At 58.7% G+C, this 19,390-nt stretch overlaps 1 protein-coding gene across 1 annotated transcript; it reads left to right on the top strand.

The window, feature by feature from the left end:
- LOC110255918 lies at positions 7,953-12,915 on the top strand. The gene is made up of 2 exons (XM_021066329.1): positions 7,953-10,104; positions 11,326-12,915. Exon 1 carries the CDS (start codon positions 7,979-7,981, stop codon positions 8,942-8,944), a length of 966 nt encoding a protein of 321 aa, XP_020921988.1. The 5' UTR covers positions 7,953-7,978; the 3' UTR covers positions 8,945-10,104; positions 11,326-12,915.

The following is a 19,390-nucleotide window of genomic DNA, read 5'->3' as shown; positions in this document are numbered from 1 at the left end:
TAAAATGCAATGATTTTTTGCTAATTCATCAGCTGTGCGGCAATCACTATAATCCTGAAAGTTTTATAAAATTTTCATCACCCCCCAAAATCCCTCATGCCCATTAGCAGTCAACCCCTCAAGCCCTCCCAACTCTAGGCAACTACTCGTCCTCTCTCTGTCCCTATGTATGTGCACCTGGGGGCATTTCCTATAAAGGAATCCTGCAGTAGGTGTCTTTAGATTTTTTTTTTTTTTTTTTTTTGTCTTTTTGCCATTTCTTAGGCCGCTCCTGCGGCATATGGAGGTTCCCAGGCTAGGGGTCCAATCGGAGCTGTAGCCACCAGCCTACACCACAGCCACAGCAATGCGGGATCCGAGCCTTGTCTGCGACCCACACCACAGCTCACAGCAACGCCGGATCCTTAACCCACGGAGCGAGGCCAGGGATCGAACCCGCAACCTCGTGGTTCCTAGTCAGATTCGTTAGCCACTGCGCCACGCCGGGAGCTCCCAGTAGGTGTCTCTTGTATGATGCTTTGGGATTCACCCTTACTGCCGCGTCAGCACCGTGCTCCACACGGCGGAACCCAACTCCATGTACGAAGAGACCACCTCTTGTCTATTCGCTCACTGGTTCACGAGCGTTTGAACGGTTTCCAGGTGTGGGCCGTCAGGAACGGTCCTGCTACAAACAGGCACATTCGGCCTCTACGTGGACATACGTTTTCACTTCTCTCCAGGGACATCGCTGGGTTACTCGGCAAGTTCACATCTAACTTTTAAAGAGGCTGCTGACGGTTTTCCAGCCTGGCTCTTCCGTCCTCCTCCCCTGCCAGCAGCGCACGCAGGTTCCAGCCCTTCTGCATCCTGGTTAACCCTTGGTGTGTCTTTGGTTTGCAGTCGTTTCAGTGGGTGCGGAGTGTCTCGCTGGGGTCTTTCATTTGCAGTTCCCTGGTGGACTGTGGATGTTGAGCTTAAAAGCATTCATTTATTATTTTTAACATTTTATTAAATGGCAGAATATGTGAGGTGCTCGGTACAGTTTGCGTGTGTATTTGAATACACTTCTTTCATATTGAAGCATAGTCGGTGTACAATGTGTAATTTACGGGCGTGCGTTGTAGCCGCTCAAACTTTTAAAGGTCATATTCCATTTACGGTTACGACAAAATACTGACGATATTCCCACGCTGCACAGGATGTCTCCGTAGCTTGTTTTATACATAATAGTTTGTACATCCTAGGTCACCTGCCCTGCTAGTGCCCCCCTTCCCTCTCCCTGCTGGTAACCACTTGGCTGTTCTCTACATCTGGGACTCTGCCTTTTTTTTTTTTTTTTTTAAAATATTCACTAGCATGTAGTATTTTTTAGACTCTACCTATAAGTGATGTTGTATAATATTTTGTCTCTCTCAGTCTGATTTATTTCACTTTGCATAATACACCCCAAGTCCATCTACATTGCTGCTAATGGCAATATTTCACCCTTTTTTATGGCTGTGTAGTAGTCCATTGTATATATACCACATCTTCTTTATCTGTTCATCTGCTGGTGGACACAAACTGTTCATTTATTGTATCTACTCAAATCTCATCCATTTTTAAACGGGGGTTTTTGTCTTATAGCATTTTGAGAGCTCTTTATATATTCAGGATACAAATCCTCGGTAAAATAGACAGTTTGCCTTTCTAGTCTAGGCTTGTCTTTTCACTTTGTCAGTGCTGTCTTTTGAAGTGCAAAAGTTTTTAATTTTGATGAAGCCCTAGTTTATCAGTTTGTTCTTTGAAGGACTGTTCTTTTGATGTTGCAGCTGAGTACCCTTTGCCTAACCCTAGGTCTCCAAGATGTTTCTCCTGCATTTTCCCCCGGAAGCTTTATAGGCTTAGTGATTATGTTTAGGCCTGTGATCCCTTCCGAGTCAGTGCGGGGGGCAGGACTGAGGAAAGGGCCTGCCTCTGTCGTTCTTGCTCGAGGATATCCAGTTGTTCCAGCTTCGTTTTTTTTTTTCTTTGTCTTTTGTCCTTTTAAGGTCATACCCTCGGCATATGGAGGTTCCCAGGCTAGGGGTCCAATCAGAGCTGCAGCCAAGGGCCTACGCCAGAGCCACAGCAACGCAGGATCCGAGCCGTGTCTGCCGCCTACAACACAGCTCACAGAAACACTGGATCCTTAACCCACGGAGCGAGGCCAGGGATTGAACCCGAAACCTCATGGTTCCTCGTCGGATTCATTTCTGCTGTGCCACGACGGGAACGCCCAGCGTCATTTGTTGAGAAGATATATTTTCCCCACTGTACTGCCTTTGCTGAAAATCCATTTTACAAAAATAGGAGAGTTTGTTTCTGGACTCTAGGTTGTGTGCCCCGATGTCTGTCCTTCAGGCCAGTTCCACGCTGTCTTGACAACTGTCACTTTGCAGTTGGTGTTGAAATGAGGAAGTGTGAGTCCTACAACGTGGTTCTGTTTAAAAGCTCTTTCGGAAGTCTGTGTCCTTTGTAGTTCCATATAGGTTTTAGGATCAGCTTGTTATTTTCTGCCAAAACAGAGCCCGAAAAAATTTCACTGGGGGCCGTGTTGAGCTGACGGTCTGTCTGGGGAGAACCGCTACCTTGGCATTTACAGCTGTCCTCTCCGCGGGCATGAAGCGCCTCTCCATTGGGTTCGATCGTCTGCAGCGTCTCTCAGCAATGCTTTGTCGTTTTCAGCACACCAGCTTGGTATGTCTTTTGCTGAATTTATTCTTAAGTTAAAAAATTGTTGGAGTTCCCATCATGGCTTGGCAGTTGACGAATCCGACTAGGAACCTTGAGGTTGCGGGTTTGATCCCTGGCCTTGCTCCGTGGGTTAAGGATCCGGCGTGGCCGTGAGCTGTGGCGTAGGTCGCAGATGCGGCTCGGATCCTGCGTTGCTGTGGCTCTGGCGTAGGCCTGCGGCTACAGCTCCGACTGGACCCCTAGCCTGGGAACCTCCATATGCCATGGGAGCGGCCCAAGAAATGGCAAAAAGACAACAACAAAAAAAAATGGTTGATGTGATTGTGAATGGGATTTTTCTTCATCATTTAAGTGTTTGTTGCCACTGTGTAGAATTACCATTATTATATGGAAATAATACCGAGTTTTGAATGTTGATCTTATATCCCGGTGTCTTGCCGAACTTTACAGCATATGGTACACAGTTTCGCATTTTTGATGGATTCCGTAGGGTTTCTCTTCCTTTCAAATACAGGCGGATGCTTTGCTCGTTTGTTTTGCTTTACGGCATCGGTCACACCTCTTACCCCATGTTGAATAGAAGCGGGGAGAGTGGACATTCTCGCCTTGCTTCGGATCCGCCCTTCACCACTGAAGATGGCCTAGCTCTAGGTTTTACACACGTGCCCTTTGCCAAGGGCAGGAAATTCCCTTTCCAGTTCTTGATTGTGAAGATGTTTTGTCACGAACAAATATCGGTTTTGTCAAATGCCCTTTACTTTTGTCTTTGAGGGCCGCACCCACACTATATGGAAGTTCCCAGGCCAGGGGCTGAATCGCAGATGTGGCTGCCAGCCTCTGCCACAGCCGGAGCAGCACCAGACCTGAGCTGCATCTGAAGCGACACCACAGCTCACGGCAACGCCAGATCCTTAACCCACTGGATGAGGCCAGGGGTGGAACCCACGTCCTCACAGATGCTAGCTGGGTTCGTTACCCCTGAGCTACAAGGGGAAGTCCAAGTGCTTGTTCTGAGGTGGTCATGCGGGTTAGTTCTTCATTCTATAAAAAGGGTATCCGCTACTTCACTGTGGGAGGTTAAGCCAACATTGGATGCCATGCCTTCCTGCAAGGGGAGTGATTTTAACTATGGCTAGATTTGGTCCATTAACGCTCCGTGAAGGATTTGGGGTCTGTGTTCCTGAGGCTTATCGGGCCATGGCTTCTTTTCTTGTGATGCCTTTGGCTGGATTATCCAGATAATTCTTCACCGAATGAATCGAGCTGCAGTCCCTCCGCTTCAGTTTTCGGAGTGGTTTGTGAAAGGTGAGTATCTTCTCCCTTTGGCGTTTGCTAGAAGTCACCCCCGCGGTCCCCTGGCTTCGCCTCATGGCATGAAGTTGTCCCCAGTGTTGTGGTGGACGTTTACTGTCTGCAGGGTCAGCAGCGATGACCCCTCTTTTACTCCTGGTTCTGGTCACTTTTGTCCTCTTTTTTCCCCTCACGTTGCTTTTGCTTCACAGCACCTGCTCCTCGCCGTGGACGCTGCCTCTTAAACTGACGCCCCGTCTCTCCCTTTGGGGGCTCATCGAACTGGGGCTTCCGGTCACCTGATGACACGGCTCTGCGCCCAGCTCGGGGGCTGGCATGTAAGAGCTCTGTCCATGCCAGCCTCCCCCCACCTTTGTGTTTTCCATGACCCCGGGCCTTGATGAGCTCCCCATGGGGCCTGGATACAAAAGACCCAGCCTGGTTTCGCTGCCGCTGATGGAGCGCCGCCAGTGGGACTCACAGAGGCATCCTCTCCACGCAGCGAGCTGGAGTTGGCGCCTCGGCAGAGGGCGACTCTCCATCCTGCCTCCTGCAGGGCGTGACGCTGAGATGGGGCTGGGGCTGGCATGCCGTTGGCACAGGCGGCTTGGTGGGTCTCGCCTCCGGGAACACAGCTGGGTCTTGGTGCCAGGCCAGAGTGCAGGGCAGGGGACGTTGGGCTTGGCGGTGTCTGAGTGCCCTGCTGGTCCCAGGCCACACTGGACTCGCGCCCCAGCTCAGTCCTGCTGACTGCAGCTTCTAGGCTGGGGGGTGACCACAGTGAGAATCCCAGTCAGACCTTTGCAAATTAGGGCCACGCAGACTGACCCTCACATCCTGGCTTTTCTATTCTCCTGTCCCCCTTAAGGAGCCAACATGAAAACTTTGTTTGAGTCAAATACAGTCTAGTTCCTGATGCTAGTTATAGACAGAAACAGGCCTACAAACTTGTTGACTGGCTGGAGCATGGGAGCTCTGTGCCCTACCTAGTTAACATTTTTTCCCCACCTAAACTGATTAGATTAGGTGTAAACAGTGGGCCAGGAACTCCACGCCTGGGATGCTGATGGCCTGGGAGGCGGCCCTGTCTGGAGGAAGGGATCTCTAGCAAGAGTAGGGAAGTGCTTGGATTTAAAAACACGAAGGAGTTCCCGTCGTGGCGCAGTGGTTAGCGAATCCCACTAGGAACCATGAGGTTGCGGGTTCGGTCCCTGCCCTTGCTCAGTGGGTTAAGGATCCGGCGTTGCCATGAGCTGTGGTGTAGGTTGCAGACGCGGCTCGGATCCCACGTTGCTGTGGCTCTGGCGTAGGCCGGTGGCTACAGCTCCGATTGGACCTCTAGCCTGGGAACCTCCATATGCAGAGGGAGCGGCCCAAGAAATGGCAAAAAGACAAAAAAAATAAAATAAAATAAAATAAAAACAAGGAATGTGGGCCCTGCCCAGGCCTTGAGTTTTCAGGGACCTCCAGCTTTGGAGACCTACTCGTGCAGATCCTGGGGAGTCTTACCAGGGACACATCCATGAGGCTGACGACGCCAGGCCCATCCAGGTCCTGTCTCCTCGGAGCCCAGGCTATAAGTGCTCTGATGTGGCCCCGGGCACCTTTCCAGGTGAGTTCAGGTGTTTCAGCAGCACGGAGGCTGCTCTGGTCTCCTCACGCTTGTGCCATCTCAACCCCCACCCTGCGCCCCTGCCCAGCGACCCCAGGAAGGCAGGAGGCCTGTGGCTCTACTGGGGCCACACAGACTGTGCAGGGAGACCCCACACTGCATTGCAGCTGCTGGCATGGTTGCTAGGGGAGGCAGAGCCCGTGTGGCCCTCCTGCGGTGGTGGCTGTGACGGGCCCTCTGGCTTCCCAGACACCTTGGCCTGGCCACCTGCCCGGCCCCCTCCCCAGCAGACCAGCCGGACGTGTGGCTCGATCTGGGGACCTGCCTCTCCCCACGTGTGCCCGCCTCCCCTCTCCAGAGTCTCAGGGTGAGTAAATCAGACACGGATGCTGGGGTGTATACGGCCTCTGCTCTGCAGGTGTTGCAGGAAGGGGGTCCCCTTCCAGGGCCCGAGCGTGGGGTCGTCTGATGCTCAGAGATGAATTGTCTGAGGAGACACACGTGCTGACAAGGGAAAGACCACCGGGAAGGGACAGCTGCCGGGCGAGGGGACCCAGGAGAAGGGCTCGGCCACGTGGCTCGCAGCCCCAGGCTTCATGAGTGGGGTTAGTGTCGGGGGGGTCTCTGGCCAGTCGTCTTGCACTTGGTCTGGCCCAGGGTCCTCCCTGGTGGCGCGAGCACCTCTCAGCCAAGGCGGACTCCAGCGCCGAGTGTCCTGGGAGGCTGGCCACCTGGCCCTTCCTCCTAGCCCCTCCCGAGTCCCGGGTCCCGTCTGTCTTCTGGGGGGCACTGGGGTTCCCTACTGGGGCTCCTGCTGTGAGACGACTCATGCCAGTGGCTCCTTCAGTGCTGCCAAGGTGGACGGTTTGGTCAGTGGCCCCCTAACCCTGGGGAAAGTCCAGATGTGAGCAGGCAGAACGCTGGGACCCCCAAACAGGGGGCCCCCCATGCCTCTCTGTCCTCTGGAGAGGGTGGGAGGCCCTAACCTCCAGAGGGCGGGGCTCAGCTCTGTGTCCCCAGGCTTCGCTGTCCTTCTCCACCCTCTTTGCCACCCTGCTTCTCTGGTGCCGTGCTCCCGAGCTCCCGCTGTGTGACTGGGGCGGCCTGCCGGGGGGTCGCGGCGCCCTGCGCTGCCGCCGGAGGAGGAGCAGCAGCGAGGGCAGGCGGGCGCCGCTGCGGCCGCGGAGGGTCGGTCCGGGCTGAGGAGGAGACGGATGCTCCTGCTGCGCCCACAGCAGGCGAGGGGCGTCTGGGCTGCGTCCCGGGCTGTGCAGGCGAGGAGCTGGGCTGCTCGACGGCGGCCACACGGCCTCAGCCCTGCCCGAACCTCTTCCGCCGTGTCTGCATTTTCTACAGATGACACACAGGCAAGCGAAGAAAATGGAAAGATCAGGAAAGGTGACGACACGCGTCCTGCTGCCAGCCCCCAGCCGTGGTGCGGCCGTCTGCGCGCCCGTGGGCATCTTTGCCTATCCGACTTGCGTGTCAGGACCTCAGATCTCAATAATCCCTGCCTTCTTCCCGCAGACACCTCTTTCCCTCCCCCATCTCGCGCGGGCTCTGCTTCACCACGGCCCTGTCCTCTCAGTCGTGGTCCCTCTGCCTCTGGGGCCGGGCCGAGGCTGGCCTGACCCTGGTCCCCTCCCGGCGCTGGGGCTGTGGGCGGGGCTGATCCCAGGCCCTGCCCACCCTCCCTGTCGGAGCTGCCGACCCAAGCTCCGCGCCCGAAGCAGGGAACAAGCACAGCCACGAAAATGACAAGTGGGCCATTTTTCTGGAATCTGAGAGCTGTTAGCTCACCAGGCGAGCTCGGCATGGGTAAGAGCTGAGCTGCTGTGTTTTCATGAGACCGAAGGCGCAAATGGCCCTCGGAGGCGTCGGGAACACGCTGCGGTTCACGGCGAGGTCACTGCCCTCGCGGATACTGTGCTGGTCCTTGTTTACATTCCGACCCCAGACCTCCAAATTCCTGACATTGTTGGGAACTCAGGGGCAGAGACCAGCATGAAGTTCTAAACCTCCCCCCTCCGCCCCCCCGCCGATGCTGGGACGTCCCGCGGGGCCTCGGACAGACAGACCCCGGTGCAGACAGACGCCGCCTGCCCTGTGGGTGGCAGGGTCCCGCCCGCCCCGGAACAGCAGGGCGTCAGGGAGAGTGGAGGAGACAGTGTCCGCAGGGCTGACCGGCAGGGCCGATGGGCCTGGCCAGCTCTTCGCTCCAGACATCCCAGGGCTGTCAGCACACCCCCTCTGCTCAGGGGCAAAGCCTCGGGGGCAGGGGCTCATCGTGGCTCCTGGCCTGTGGGGGAACCAGGAAACACTCTGTCCTGGTCCTGGGTGTCCCTGTCCACTCCGGGTGAAGGGGCCTCGGAAGAAGGGATGTGGGCAGCTCTGCTGGGAAGCACCTGTGACGGCGACTGTGCTTTTGCTGTTGGACCCCGTTGGGAAACCTCGGCAAGGACACGGCTGAGACAGCGCACAGGGTCAGGGCGGCCGATGGGGAAGCGAGGGAGGGCAGACCCAGAGCCGACATGGACGCTGGTGGGGGGCGGGCAGAGCTGGAGCCTGACCTGGACCTTTCGGTGGGGAGGGTGGCAGGGACGGACCCTCAGCCGACGTGGATGTAGCAGGGTTGCGGGGGGGGGAGGTCTGTGCCTTAGGAGGAGTGGGTCCTGGGTCCCTAGGCTCTGCCCCTGTCTGGAAGCAGCCATGCAGGGGTACTGGGGTTCTCTCACTCCCAGACCAGCCTGGCTGGATTCATTCACACGGATGTCCAGGCACAGCCTGGAAAGGAAACTCGGCTGGACGTTTCCTCAGAGGAGACCCCCCCCCCCAGCCCCGTGCCTGGCAGGGAGGGACAGGCAGGGCCGTGGCTCGGGGCCCCGGACGGCAGGGTCAGAGCAAGGAGCCCGTCCTGCCTCATCAGGTTTGGCTCAGACATGGGCATGTGTTTATGGGGCTGTGGATGGGGGGCCCCAGTGGGGCAGGCTGGCAATGCCACCAAGTGAGGAGACCCAACGTCTGGGAAAGGAAAGCCGCTTCTCTGACGGCGAGGCTACGGGCCCAGGGGTGGGGTCGGGAGGCCAGCACACAGGCCTGGTCTCCTCAGGGGCGGCCAGAGCCGGGGTGGGGGGGCGCCCAGGGCTGCAGCCCAGGGCCCTGTCACTCAGAGGCCACATGGTCCGGGGAGGACGCACACCACGGGGAAGGCCTGACAGCCTGCCTGAGCAGAGGCTGGGGTCCGGGGCGGCCACCTCCAGGCTCCGGTGGCCATCAGAGCCCACTATCCAAGACTCTGCTTTGCGACCTCAAATGAGAGATGCTTCCCCAGTGAAAACCCGCTAATGGGCGCGCACTTTGCTGGTGCCCCAGGCCGCTTTTCCAGCCGCTTTCTGCTCATGTCACCAGCACGTTCCCCGAAGTGACCACAACGGTAACTGGAAGCACAAAGGCAGGGCCCACCCCCGCTTTCTCTGTTCCCCGTTTTCTCACCACTTCTTGTTAAGTCTGGGTTTGCTTCTCTCACTTTCCTCTCACGTCCTGGATCCACTGTGTCCGCCTGGCACTTTTTTATTATTAAATACCTCATTTCAAAAGCGCGGACGAGAGGGTGCTGGGTCACGTCTGCACTCCTGTCCTCACCCCTCGGGTGGGAGGCGGCGCGAGGGCCCCACGGTGGCCGCTGGTCCCCTTCCTGCAAGTGCTGGTGCTGGGAGCTCAGTGGGGCCTCGGGGGGTGGGGGGCGTGCTGCCCGGCCCCCTGCCCCGGCCCGTTTCACCCTGGGCCCTCCCCAGGGCAGTGGAGAGGACCCAGTCCTCGAGCCCCCTGGTTACATTAGCCCCCCGGACTTTGCTCCCTCCTCCGGGAGCCAAGGGAACACAGGCAGGCAGGTTTCAAATCCCACCCCTTCCGTCGGTTCCCTGCCCTCCCCTCCCCGTGCTCCCCCAGCCAACCAGGAACCCCTTTGGGGAATGTTTGCAAGGAGCAGGGCCTCATCCTTCACCACAAGCTGGTCCACCCCCGGGCTCACCTCCCTTGAACCCTGGTGTCCCCTGGGGTCAGAGGGTTCCTGGGGGTCCTTATTTGCCTTTCTTTTCAAGGCCTCTGTTTATTCAGTGCCTACTAGCAGCAAGTGCTGAGAATAAGTGTATAAATAAGACTGAATCATCATCTTTAAGGAAAAGCAAAATAAAGCATGTTGCAGTTCCCTTGTGTCGCAGCGGGTTAGGGGTCCAGCCTTGCCCCAGCTGTGGCAGAGGTCTCAGCTGGGCATCAGGAATTCGGTCCCTGGCCCCAGGAACTTCCACATGCTGTGGGTGCAGCCAAAAAAAAAAGACCGCGTCCTTAAGCTCTACACCTGAAACTAATTCCAGCTAAAGCACTACGGTTCAATCGAACAAAACAAAGCAAAGAGAGAAAGAAAACCAGAATACCTCCCTCGCTATCCCTGCTTGCCTGGTCAGGGGCGGAGAGCTCGGTGAGAGAGACGCCTCTTTGGGAATCTGGTGGGTGTGAAGTGGTCTCTCACGGGGTTTATTTGCCTTTCCCCGATTAGTACTGCGTGGACCCGCAGGCACTCAGGACCCGCCTCTGCATCTGCCTTTTCTTGGCTGCAGTGCCCGATGGACGCGTGGGAGCTGCCTGCCTTTTCCTTTGTGATGGCCCCTTCCTATCCTGACAAACCTTTCCGGGCCTTGTGTGCCTGCACAGAGATCCCCTTAGCTTTTATTTTCTCGGTTCTGATTTTCACACACAAGTGCTCGCTCATCTGGAAGCAATCTTTCTGTGTTTGGGCGAGGATAGGGATCCAGTTTCACTTTTTTAGATGCATAACCAGCTCCTGGCCCTGCTCGCTGGTCTGCACTGGAGCTTCCATCTGCTTCTGGGCTCTGCCCCTGGGGCCAACACAGTCCCGACCCTCTAGCCTCCTCATAGGTCTAGGGACCCTGCAGGGCAAGTGTTTCCGCCTGGCTCTTCAAGTGTTTACTGAGTACCTGCTGGGTGCCAGGAAGTTTGTAGGTGCCAGAAAAATGTCACTGCCCTCTTTGAGCCTACGTTCAAGTGAGAGATATACTGTAAACTTGGCTGTAAGAGGTTTTGGGGAGAAAAGGACGAGGTGGGGTGAGAGCTGCACGTTGACCGGAATGGGCAGGACGGAAGGAGCAAAGGCTTCTTCCCCCGCAGATCCCTGGGTGCCTGCTGCCACCCTCTCCCCGTGTCCCCTGTTCAGACACCTCCCTCGCCTCCTGTGTCCAGCCCCTCCCCCGGGAGGCCTCCTGTGTGGGGGCCACTCCAGGACGCGGGCAGGTGTGGCGGGTGGTCCTGCGGGTTTCCCACGGGCTCCGCACTCCCCGTCCCTCCGTGTGTTGACGTTATAAGCACCGCTGTGTGCGGGGCTGGCCCAGAGCCCTCTCGGGGGAAGGCGCATTTACTCCAGGGTCTCTAAACCCAGCTCGCTCTCCGAGACATCAGCCTCTGTCCGAGGGGCCCGCCCAGATCCACGTTGTTTCGGGATGGATCGTGGCTCCGAGCCTGGGAACCGCTGTGCAAGCAGGGTGTCTGGTGTCCTGCGCCCGAGGGCGGGAATGGGGGCCAGCCTCGGCGGGCCGCCCCCACAATTCAGCTCTGGGCCCAAGGGGCAGTGCTCACATCTCTTCCTTTTTTTTCCCCGTTCACATTCTGATTCATCATCTGTTTATTAAACATGTGGATTTTTCGATTTGCAGTTCCTTGGGCGGCGAAGGCCCGACCCCACCAGCTGTTTACAATCCATCATCCAGCAGTTTCCATGTGGTTGTCATGCTGCTTGTGACGGGAAAGAGAATCTCGGTGTCCAAATACTGGACTTGCAGCTTCATAAATCAGGAAGCTCTCGCCATTCAAATCATCATATTGACAGCAAATTTGCATAATTTTCCTAGTTTGCTTTGCGGTTGAGGTCAGGTCTCTCCTGTTCTCAGTGGGTGGCCCCTGGGAAGCGGCCAAGTGGGGGCCTTAAACTGGGGGGGCATCAGAGGCGCTTGGAGGGGTGAGAGAAGCCTGGGCGGATGTGTGTGGGGGGTCTCTCTGGGGAGCAGCTTGCCAGGCCTCAGTGACAATGCCTACCCACGGTGGCACAGCCCAGGAGAGCTGGGGTCTTCCCCGGAGACAGCAGGGACCTTCCTCCAGAGCAGGGTCTCGTGCCAACTGATAAATGGGCAGAGGCCAAAAGCGGGTAGTTCAGAGCTGTGACATCCAAATGGCTACTACGTATATGAAAAATGATTTTCTCACCGGGAATCAGAAATGCAAAGCCAAGCAACACGGCCCTCGTGTGTCATCCTCTGGGCTGATGGTGTGACGGCCGAGAGCCTTGTTCAGCTCTGCCTCCTGGGACGGAACCGGCCGGTGTCCTTCCACACACTCCTTTGGGCCTGTCCACGCTGCTCTTGTCAAGCTGTCCCCAGGACAACGGAAATGGACAACAGCGCTGCGCCTCTCGTGGCGCTGCGTGTCATCAGAAAGAGAAGATGCCGTTTCTGGCCAACATCGGAGCCAAGGACGGCCAGTTGCTCTGTTGCCTGGAGATACAGCAGGGAGGCTGCGTGAAGGCCCAGGCGGAGACCCCTGGAGCCCCAGCGCCTGGAAGAGGCCGGAAGGTCCTGCCCCGGAGGGTCTGGAGGGGCCTTGCTTTTTGGCTTCTAGAGTCCAGATCTGTGAGGGGAAAATTTCAGTTATTTGAAGCTACTCAGGTTGTGGTACTTGGTCACTGCAGCCCTAGGCAACAAATAAGGCAGAAAAATGTTTAATTAAAACGGTGAAAGGTGCAAAAAAAAAAGGGGGGGGCGCAGTTCCCATCGTGGCGCAGTGGTTAACGAATCCAACTAGGAACCATGAGGTTGAGGGTTCGGTCCCTGCCCTTGCTCAGTGGGTTAAGGATCCGGCGTTGCCGTGAGCTGTGGTATAGGTGGCAGACACAGCTCGGATCCTGCTTTGCTGTGGCTGTGGTGTAGGCCGGTGGCTACAACTCCGATTGGACCCCTAGCCTGGGAACGTCCATATGCCGCAGGAGCGGCCCAAGAAATAGCAAAAAGACCAAAACAAAAACAAAAACAGTGAAAGGTGGAAAAATCTCCAGGGGACAGGCCACGTGGGGGACCCTCCCTGGGCCTCACCCCTTGCCCCCCGCCCCCGCAGTGTGGCACTGGCTGTGCTGTCCCTGCTGGTCCTCTAGGCTCCTCCTGGCTCTGCCACCTCCCGGTGTCTGATACTGACAAGGAGCACGAGGGCCGCCCTGGGGGAACTTGTCTTGCGGAATCAAGCTTGTTTCTTGGTGCTGACTCAGAGTGGTTCTGGCTTTCCCTTCTCTGCACCCACACTCCCACCTGTCCCAGCGCGGGCCTGCCTCTCCTCAGCCTCCACCCGCCGCCCCCGCTCCTCCGGCCTCCTCCAGCCCGGCCTCCACCCTCCACCAAAGGCTGGCTGGCTCGAGAGACCTTTTCCTCCTGCGTGCCGCCCCCCCCCAGACCTCTGGGGCCGCTCGCTGGGGCACAACGTCCAGCTCCACCCCCCAGTAATCACAGGGCACCCCAAACTCCCGGCGTCTCACCGGCACGACGTTCCTAGACCAGTCTGCCCCCCACTTCCCCACCGGCGTGGCCCTCCAGCCTGCTCTCGGTGCCCCACCGGTGCTGCGTCCCCCCTGCCCGGGCCCCTCCTACCCGCTCCCGATAGTACACCCAGCGCTCACCACACATGGGGCGTCGCTGTTTTGTTTTCTCACGTGCTAAGTGCTCGGTGTTTGCCGAGCAAATGTTTGCTCTTTGGCTCGGAGAGGAGTGACAGCGGTTTCCTTGGGAAGGCTGCCACTATCAGACAGAGGCCAGGAGGGGCCGCACCGTGGAGGGACCTGTGGCCAAGGCCCACTCTGCTCAGCTCCTGGCCTTCCCACCAGGACCTTGCTCTCTGCTGGGCCAGCTCGGGATGGGCTTGGGTGAGACAGTGTCTGCCTCAGCCCCTCCAGCGGTGAAACTGGGTGGTGGGGTCGCCAGGCGCCAGGGGCTCAGCACTGTGACGTGGAGCTGCCTGCTGCTGAGGCCCGGGGCAGGTGTGGGCTTGCTGCTCTGAGTCAGCAGAGAAGGTGCCATTCTGTTTCTTTGTCTGCCTGGGAGCCAGTTCACGGCCTCCGAGGAGAGGCACCGACCAGCGGTCAGCCTGTGGGCCTCAAGGTTTTGCCAGTGCGGAGTTCCCTTTGTGGCTCAGCAGTTAACGAACCCAACCAGGAGCCATGAGGATGTGAGTTTGATCCCTGGCCTCACTCAGTGGGTTAAGGATCCGGCGTTGCCATGAGCTGTGGTGTAGGTCACAGATGCGGCTCGGATCCCGAATTGCTGTGGCTGTGGCGTAGGCCAGTGGCTACAGCTCTGATTGGACCCCTAGCTTGGAACCTCCATACATTCTGGGTGTGGCCCTAAAATAGCAAAAAAAGAAAAAAAGAAGTTTTGCCAGTGCACTTTGCATCTATTTCTAGCCTAGTCGAGGGACAAGTGACACACTGCTGCCTGCCTGGGACAGAGTGGTCTGGAATGGACTGTGGGCCAAGCTGGGGGCACCAAGGCCTAGAGAGTGCCCAGATGGGCTGAAGTGGGCATCTGTGCCCCCCAGACACCCGGCCTGGCAGTGCCTAGTCAGGACTGCGGGGAGGAGCCAGGGCAGTGTGTCTGCCTCTTCCCCGCTGCCGGGGTCTAGACGCTGCCCAGTGTGCACCAGCGGGATCCTCAGAGGCGCTCGTAGGAAGATCAAGTGAAGAGAGAAGAATTCAGTGGCTGCCAGACAGGAAAGACCAGCCCCTTGATGCCACAGCCTCCGGGGGCGGTGGGCAGGGTCCTGCTCCCTGGAATAAGGGCTGGACCCCCCACCCCTGTTGCTGTTAGAGAGCTCCAACGGGACTGAAACGGGCGGGGGGCGAGTGCTGAGGATGAGTGGGATGGCTGGGGGCTGGGGGAGTGGGGAGGCCCTCCCTCCGAGAACGGCACCCACTTTTGCCTGCGTGCAGCATTTACCCTCTGCAGAGGCCCTTGGATCCTTGCAGCTTTGGCGCCGAACCCGCAGAAGGACCTGACCCCACACCTGCCCATGGGGGAAGGTGCAGGTGCTCATGGGCGTTGCTCTGCTGTTGTGGGCGGGGGAGGGGCATCTCAGGCAGGCCGAGCAGGTTCTGTAACTGCACACACAGGACTACTTAAACCCTACACACTCTGTCAGTGCCTGGCCTCCTCCAGCTATTGCTCGCCCACCCCCTACCCTGCGCTGGCTCAGCAAGTGTGCTCAGCTGTGGCCGGACACCTCCGCCTTGGTGTGACCTCCTGTCAGCCGAGCGAGGGCCCCTGGGGCGTCTTGGCAGCCCTGGGTGTGCAGATGCTGCGGCGGAGGCTGGAGCCCTGAGGTGCGTGGAGTGCTCTCGGCTCTGCCTGTCTTTCCTGCCTGGTGAGCCCACGGTTGACTTGCATGTCTCTCCCGCCCAGTGGGGTTTCTCTGTTGACCTCAAAGGCATCTACTGCTCTATTTTCCCCCAGTTGTGCTGACCATTGGGCCACTCCTTCCATCTGTGCATTTGGCTTCCTTCTCCATGGCAGGGTGTCAGCCAAAACCCACAAATGAACTGGTGCTCAATAACATTCTCGTATCCTCTACATCCAGATACTTGCATTTCATAGGAAATGTTACTGACACATCATAGCTAAAGAAGTGAATCTCTAATGGTGAAACACCAGCTGGTGAGAGGAGACTTTTTGAATGGAGACCCTTTGAAAATCTCACGTGAAGCTGGGCTGGGGTCCACACCCAGGGAGAACTTATTTACGGAACAGCTGGTCTTGCAGTGCAGGTGGCTGCTTAGTAAAGTCTCCATTGGCTGGACAGTGAAGGCCGAGGATGCTCCTGCCAAGCGGCTTCTGTTGTCTGTGTTTAGAAGAGCCCCCACCTCTAGTCACGTCCAGGAGGAATCTGCTTATGGCTCTGAGATCTAACTCATGCTGCTTCTGACACAGACTGTACCCCACTGTCAGGGCTGGAAGGTCTGCCTGGTGAGGAAATTGTATGCGGAGGTGTTGTAACTGAGGGTCTGTGACAGCGGCCCCTCCCCCAGGCTCAGGAGAAACGTGTCTGAGGCCCGTGGACAGACCGGTGTGAATGCAGAGAGTCCTGTCCAGCCTCACCTGCGTCTGTGGTGGATGCTGCCTATTGCTTCTAAGTAATGAGGCAACAGCCCCATGAGTTCAGTTGTCCGGCAAGGCCACAGGTCTTGAGTTTACTAAACCACTCCAGATGCCGCCACCCCTAAGGTGGTGGGGCCGGGGGACCTGGCCTGGTCTCTGGAGGCCTCTGGGAATGCCCAGAGGTACTGCTTCCTCCCACTCCTGTGGCCCCTGGCCCTTTACACAATCTAGCCCATATTCGGTGGCCCCACGTCTGCAAAAAAAGGCTTGTGGGGTACACGCACGGCAGCTCAGATCTCTAGGACACACAGGGGTGCTTTGTGGAGGGAGTGGGGACTGTCCCCTCAGGGCGCTGAGCCTGAGCCTCAGGAGGCAGGCCTTCCATGGAGGGCGGGTTCTGCATCGGTTCCTGAGCGCTGGGCTTTGGGGCCCAGATAGGAAACCTGGGCTTCTCAGGGTCCCTGTGGGGTTGGGGTTGGGTGGCATGGCAGACGCTGGACCTGGCTTGTTTTCTACCTGGTCACGTTTTTATCAGACGTCCTCGGCCTTCACTGTCCAGCCAATGGAGACTTTACTAACCAGCCACCTGTGCGTTTTAATGCTATTATTGGTGGTAGTAGTTTGCATGTTTCCGAGCGTGGTGCATGGTGGATGTAGCCCGAGTGAAATGAAGATTTCTGGGCTTTGCTGAAGAGGAAGCCGTCCACGGATAAGGCAGCTGAGAGCGAGCTCTCGCTGAGCTCCAAGCCCCCGGCTGTCCCCTGGGCACTGGCAGGCCTGAGAGGCTGAGCCCATGCTGGCCCTGGACCCTTCCTGCGAGGAAGACCTCGCCGTCACCACAGGCAGAGTGCCTCCGAGGGGAGGGGACCCCTCTACCTTCCTGCCCCCGTGCCCCCTGCCCCCGCTCAGGGCTCTGGCCAAGCTGAGCTGTGTCCAGGCCTCCCCTGGCCTGTGAGAGCTGGGGTCCTGCCCCCACTCTGCTTCTCTGGGTTTCCGTGTGGCGTTGCCGGCTGGCCGGAGTCCATGGTGGAGGGACCAGGGTCAGGGCTGTGGCCTGCTGAGCCCTGCAGCTGCCAGGCCTGAGTGGGGAGCTGACAGATGAAGTGTGGACCTGATTGCAGAGACGGGCAAGGGCAGTTTCCTCTGGCGCCAGCGTGTGGCCTCTGCCCAGGCCGCCAGCCATCCCCTTGGGCAAGCTCCGTGGGTTCTGACACCCAGGCCCTGTGGCCATGGGACCCAGGACCTTTGTTCCTCAGCTCTGCTGGTGCCTTTCTGGAAGCTGGTGGAGGGTCTCCCCGGCAACAGGAACTCCCTGCCACACAGGGGAAGCGGGCAAGGCTGGCGGGGACCGTCGGAAGGTATCTCTGGGGACGAAATCCATCTGGATGACTTAAGTGGAAGTGATTCAGAAACCCGTGGGTTTCATTTCTTGGAAGCGCATGGATTGACTGACACTGGAGGAGGTGAGGGGTCCCAGTCAAAGAAATGTGGGTTTGGCCTGAGTCAACCATGTGAGAGCAGCCTGCACGTGCTTTCCAGGCCCCAGCGGGTCTGTGCGCAGGTCACAGGTCTCCTCGGGGGCAAGGAGGGCGCCCCTTGTGCGTCAGCAGCCGTTGGGGCAGTTGTACGAAGTGGTGTCCAGCCTCTGAGTTTAGCTCAGACACCGAGACTCTGGGGGCAGGGCCCTGCCCCAAGGAGCCTGGGGGGCAGCCCACGTGCTGCCCCCTTCCCCAGCCTTCCTCTGAGCTCGAGAAGACATCTGGGGTGACGGTGGTCTGGACCCGTGTTTCCCACAGGGACCCTGGCAGTGCCCGTGGGGGCTGGGCCCTGGCGGGTGCCCGCATACACACCCAGCAGCCATGTGGGCCGCTCAGCCCCATAGGCCCTGGGAGAGCCGGCCTCCTTGTCCAGCACCACCAGCTGCAGGAGCAGGCCGCATCCTGACTGCTCTAGGTGCGGCTCTCAGAGACACTGGGAACCAGCTGGCAGGTGGGGACGGGGTGCCACCTCAGGACGGTTGATTTGGGACGTGAGTGTCAGAGAGGCCGCCGCGCCCATGGCTCTGGATCAGGCGGCAAAGACACACGCTGGGCCCTGGTCTCCACGTGGTGGACCCTGAGCACAACGCACCCAGCAGCGGGACGCCAGCCTCTGTGTGCCTGCGAGCCACCCATGGTTGCCGTGCCTGTGGGTCCGCGTGGAAAGGTGTCAAAGAGCATGGCTGCGGGGCTGGGATGTAGCTGCCCACAGGACGGTGACAGCTGGCCCCAAGCCCCTGCGGCTGCCCCTCTGTGTCTTTGGCTGTGCTCGCAAGGCCCCTGCCCTTTGCCTTTTGCTCCTGAGGCTGCCGGCCCGATTCTCTCTCAGGTGTTTCTTCTGAATGACCCTGGCCCTGCTCACCTGCCTCTCGGCTTCTCTAAGGAGTCAACACTCACATGACCCTGGAGGCACCGCCTGGAGGCAGCGGATGCTGAAGCGGGAGGGGCAGGCCCACCACCCTACTGTCACTCAGTCAAGGCAGCCTGGGGTCAGCCCAGGCCTGTGACCCTCTGCCCTCCGACCGGACAGGGCCTTGGAGGGACAACATGCACAGATGTGCCCGCCCATGGTGAGTGGCCTTGCGTCCGTTTGCTGCAACTCTGTTTCCTTGGTGTTCCCCGTCGGGTTGTCTCTGGGACAGGCCACAACCCCTGGGGGTGGGGGGGAGGACCCGGAGGAGGGAGGCGTGGGACCGCGGGGGGCCTGGCGGGCCGGGCTTGGGCTGGACAATAGCCACTCGTCGTCAGCACTCCCCGGCTGGGCTTCCCGGAGCCGCGTGTTGTGTCACCTCCGACCCGGTGACCACCGAAGGTGGGCGGTCTTGGCCCAGACGCCAGCTCGGCCTTCTCTGCACCATGACCTCTGCCTCTGGCCTGGCGGTGGGGCAGAAGGCCAAGGGTGACTACCCACAGGCCGCGGCTGCGCTGTGCGGCCTCTGCCCGGGAAGGTGGGGGGGGCCAGGGCGGAGGCGCCAGGAGGGGGCCTGTGTGCCAGCCCTGCGGGCTCCTGACAAATGCGCGCGGCCTCAGTTTGCCCCACCCGCGATGTCTCTCTAAGCGGGTAAGGACGGAGGAGGTGGAGCCTGGCCTGCGCCCTCTCTTCTCCTCTTGGAAGGCTTTCCTTTCTTCTCATTAAGATTGTTGAGCAACAGTAGTCTGACAAGCACCCCACACAAGCTCTGCCGGGCGCCCGGTGCTGCGCGGGTGGCTGCCTTCTCTTAAACACTCCAGCCTGGCTCCTGGGGGTCCTAGCACCCGGGCTGGGACCCGGGCTGGGAGTGGTGCAGACCTGATCACCAGGTGCTCGTGGTGGAAAACGTGCTTCTGGGCGGTGCCTGTGCCTTCAAAGGCCGTCCCTTGGTGAGCACGGGGCGTGGAAAACTGGCTCTGGTTCGGAGGCCACACAGGCTCGCAGGTGCCTGTTCGCAGCCTGAGGCTCCGTCCGGTTCAGGACCCCGAGGGGCTCGAGCCTGTCCGGAAGGTTCTGTTTCTCCATCCACCCTCCACCGTGGGTCCAGGGGCAAGTCTGAGCCGACCACCCTGCGCTCGTGCTGCCG

Source organism: Sus scrofa, chromosome 12, assembly GCF_000003025.6.
Source record: "Sus scrofa isolate TJ Tabasco breed Duroc chromosome 12, Sscrofa11.1, whole genome shotgun sequence".
In the NCBI taxonomy this organism is placed as follows: Eukaryota; Metazoa; Chordata; class Mammalia; order Artiodactyla; family Suidae; genus Sus; species Sus scrofa.
This window is presented reverse-complemented; position numbering and strand designations above follow the sequence as displayed.

Excerpts from the sequence above, each read along its gene's own strand:
- LOC110255918 (XM_021066329.1), top strand. The coding sequence starts at position 7,979 with ATGTGGGCAGCTCTGCTGGGAAGCACCTGTGACGGCGACTGTGCTTTT.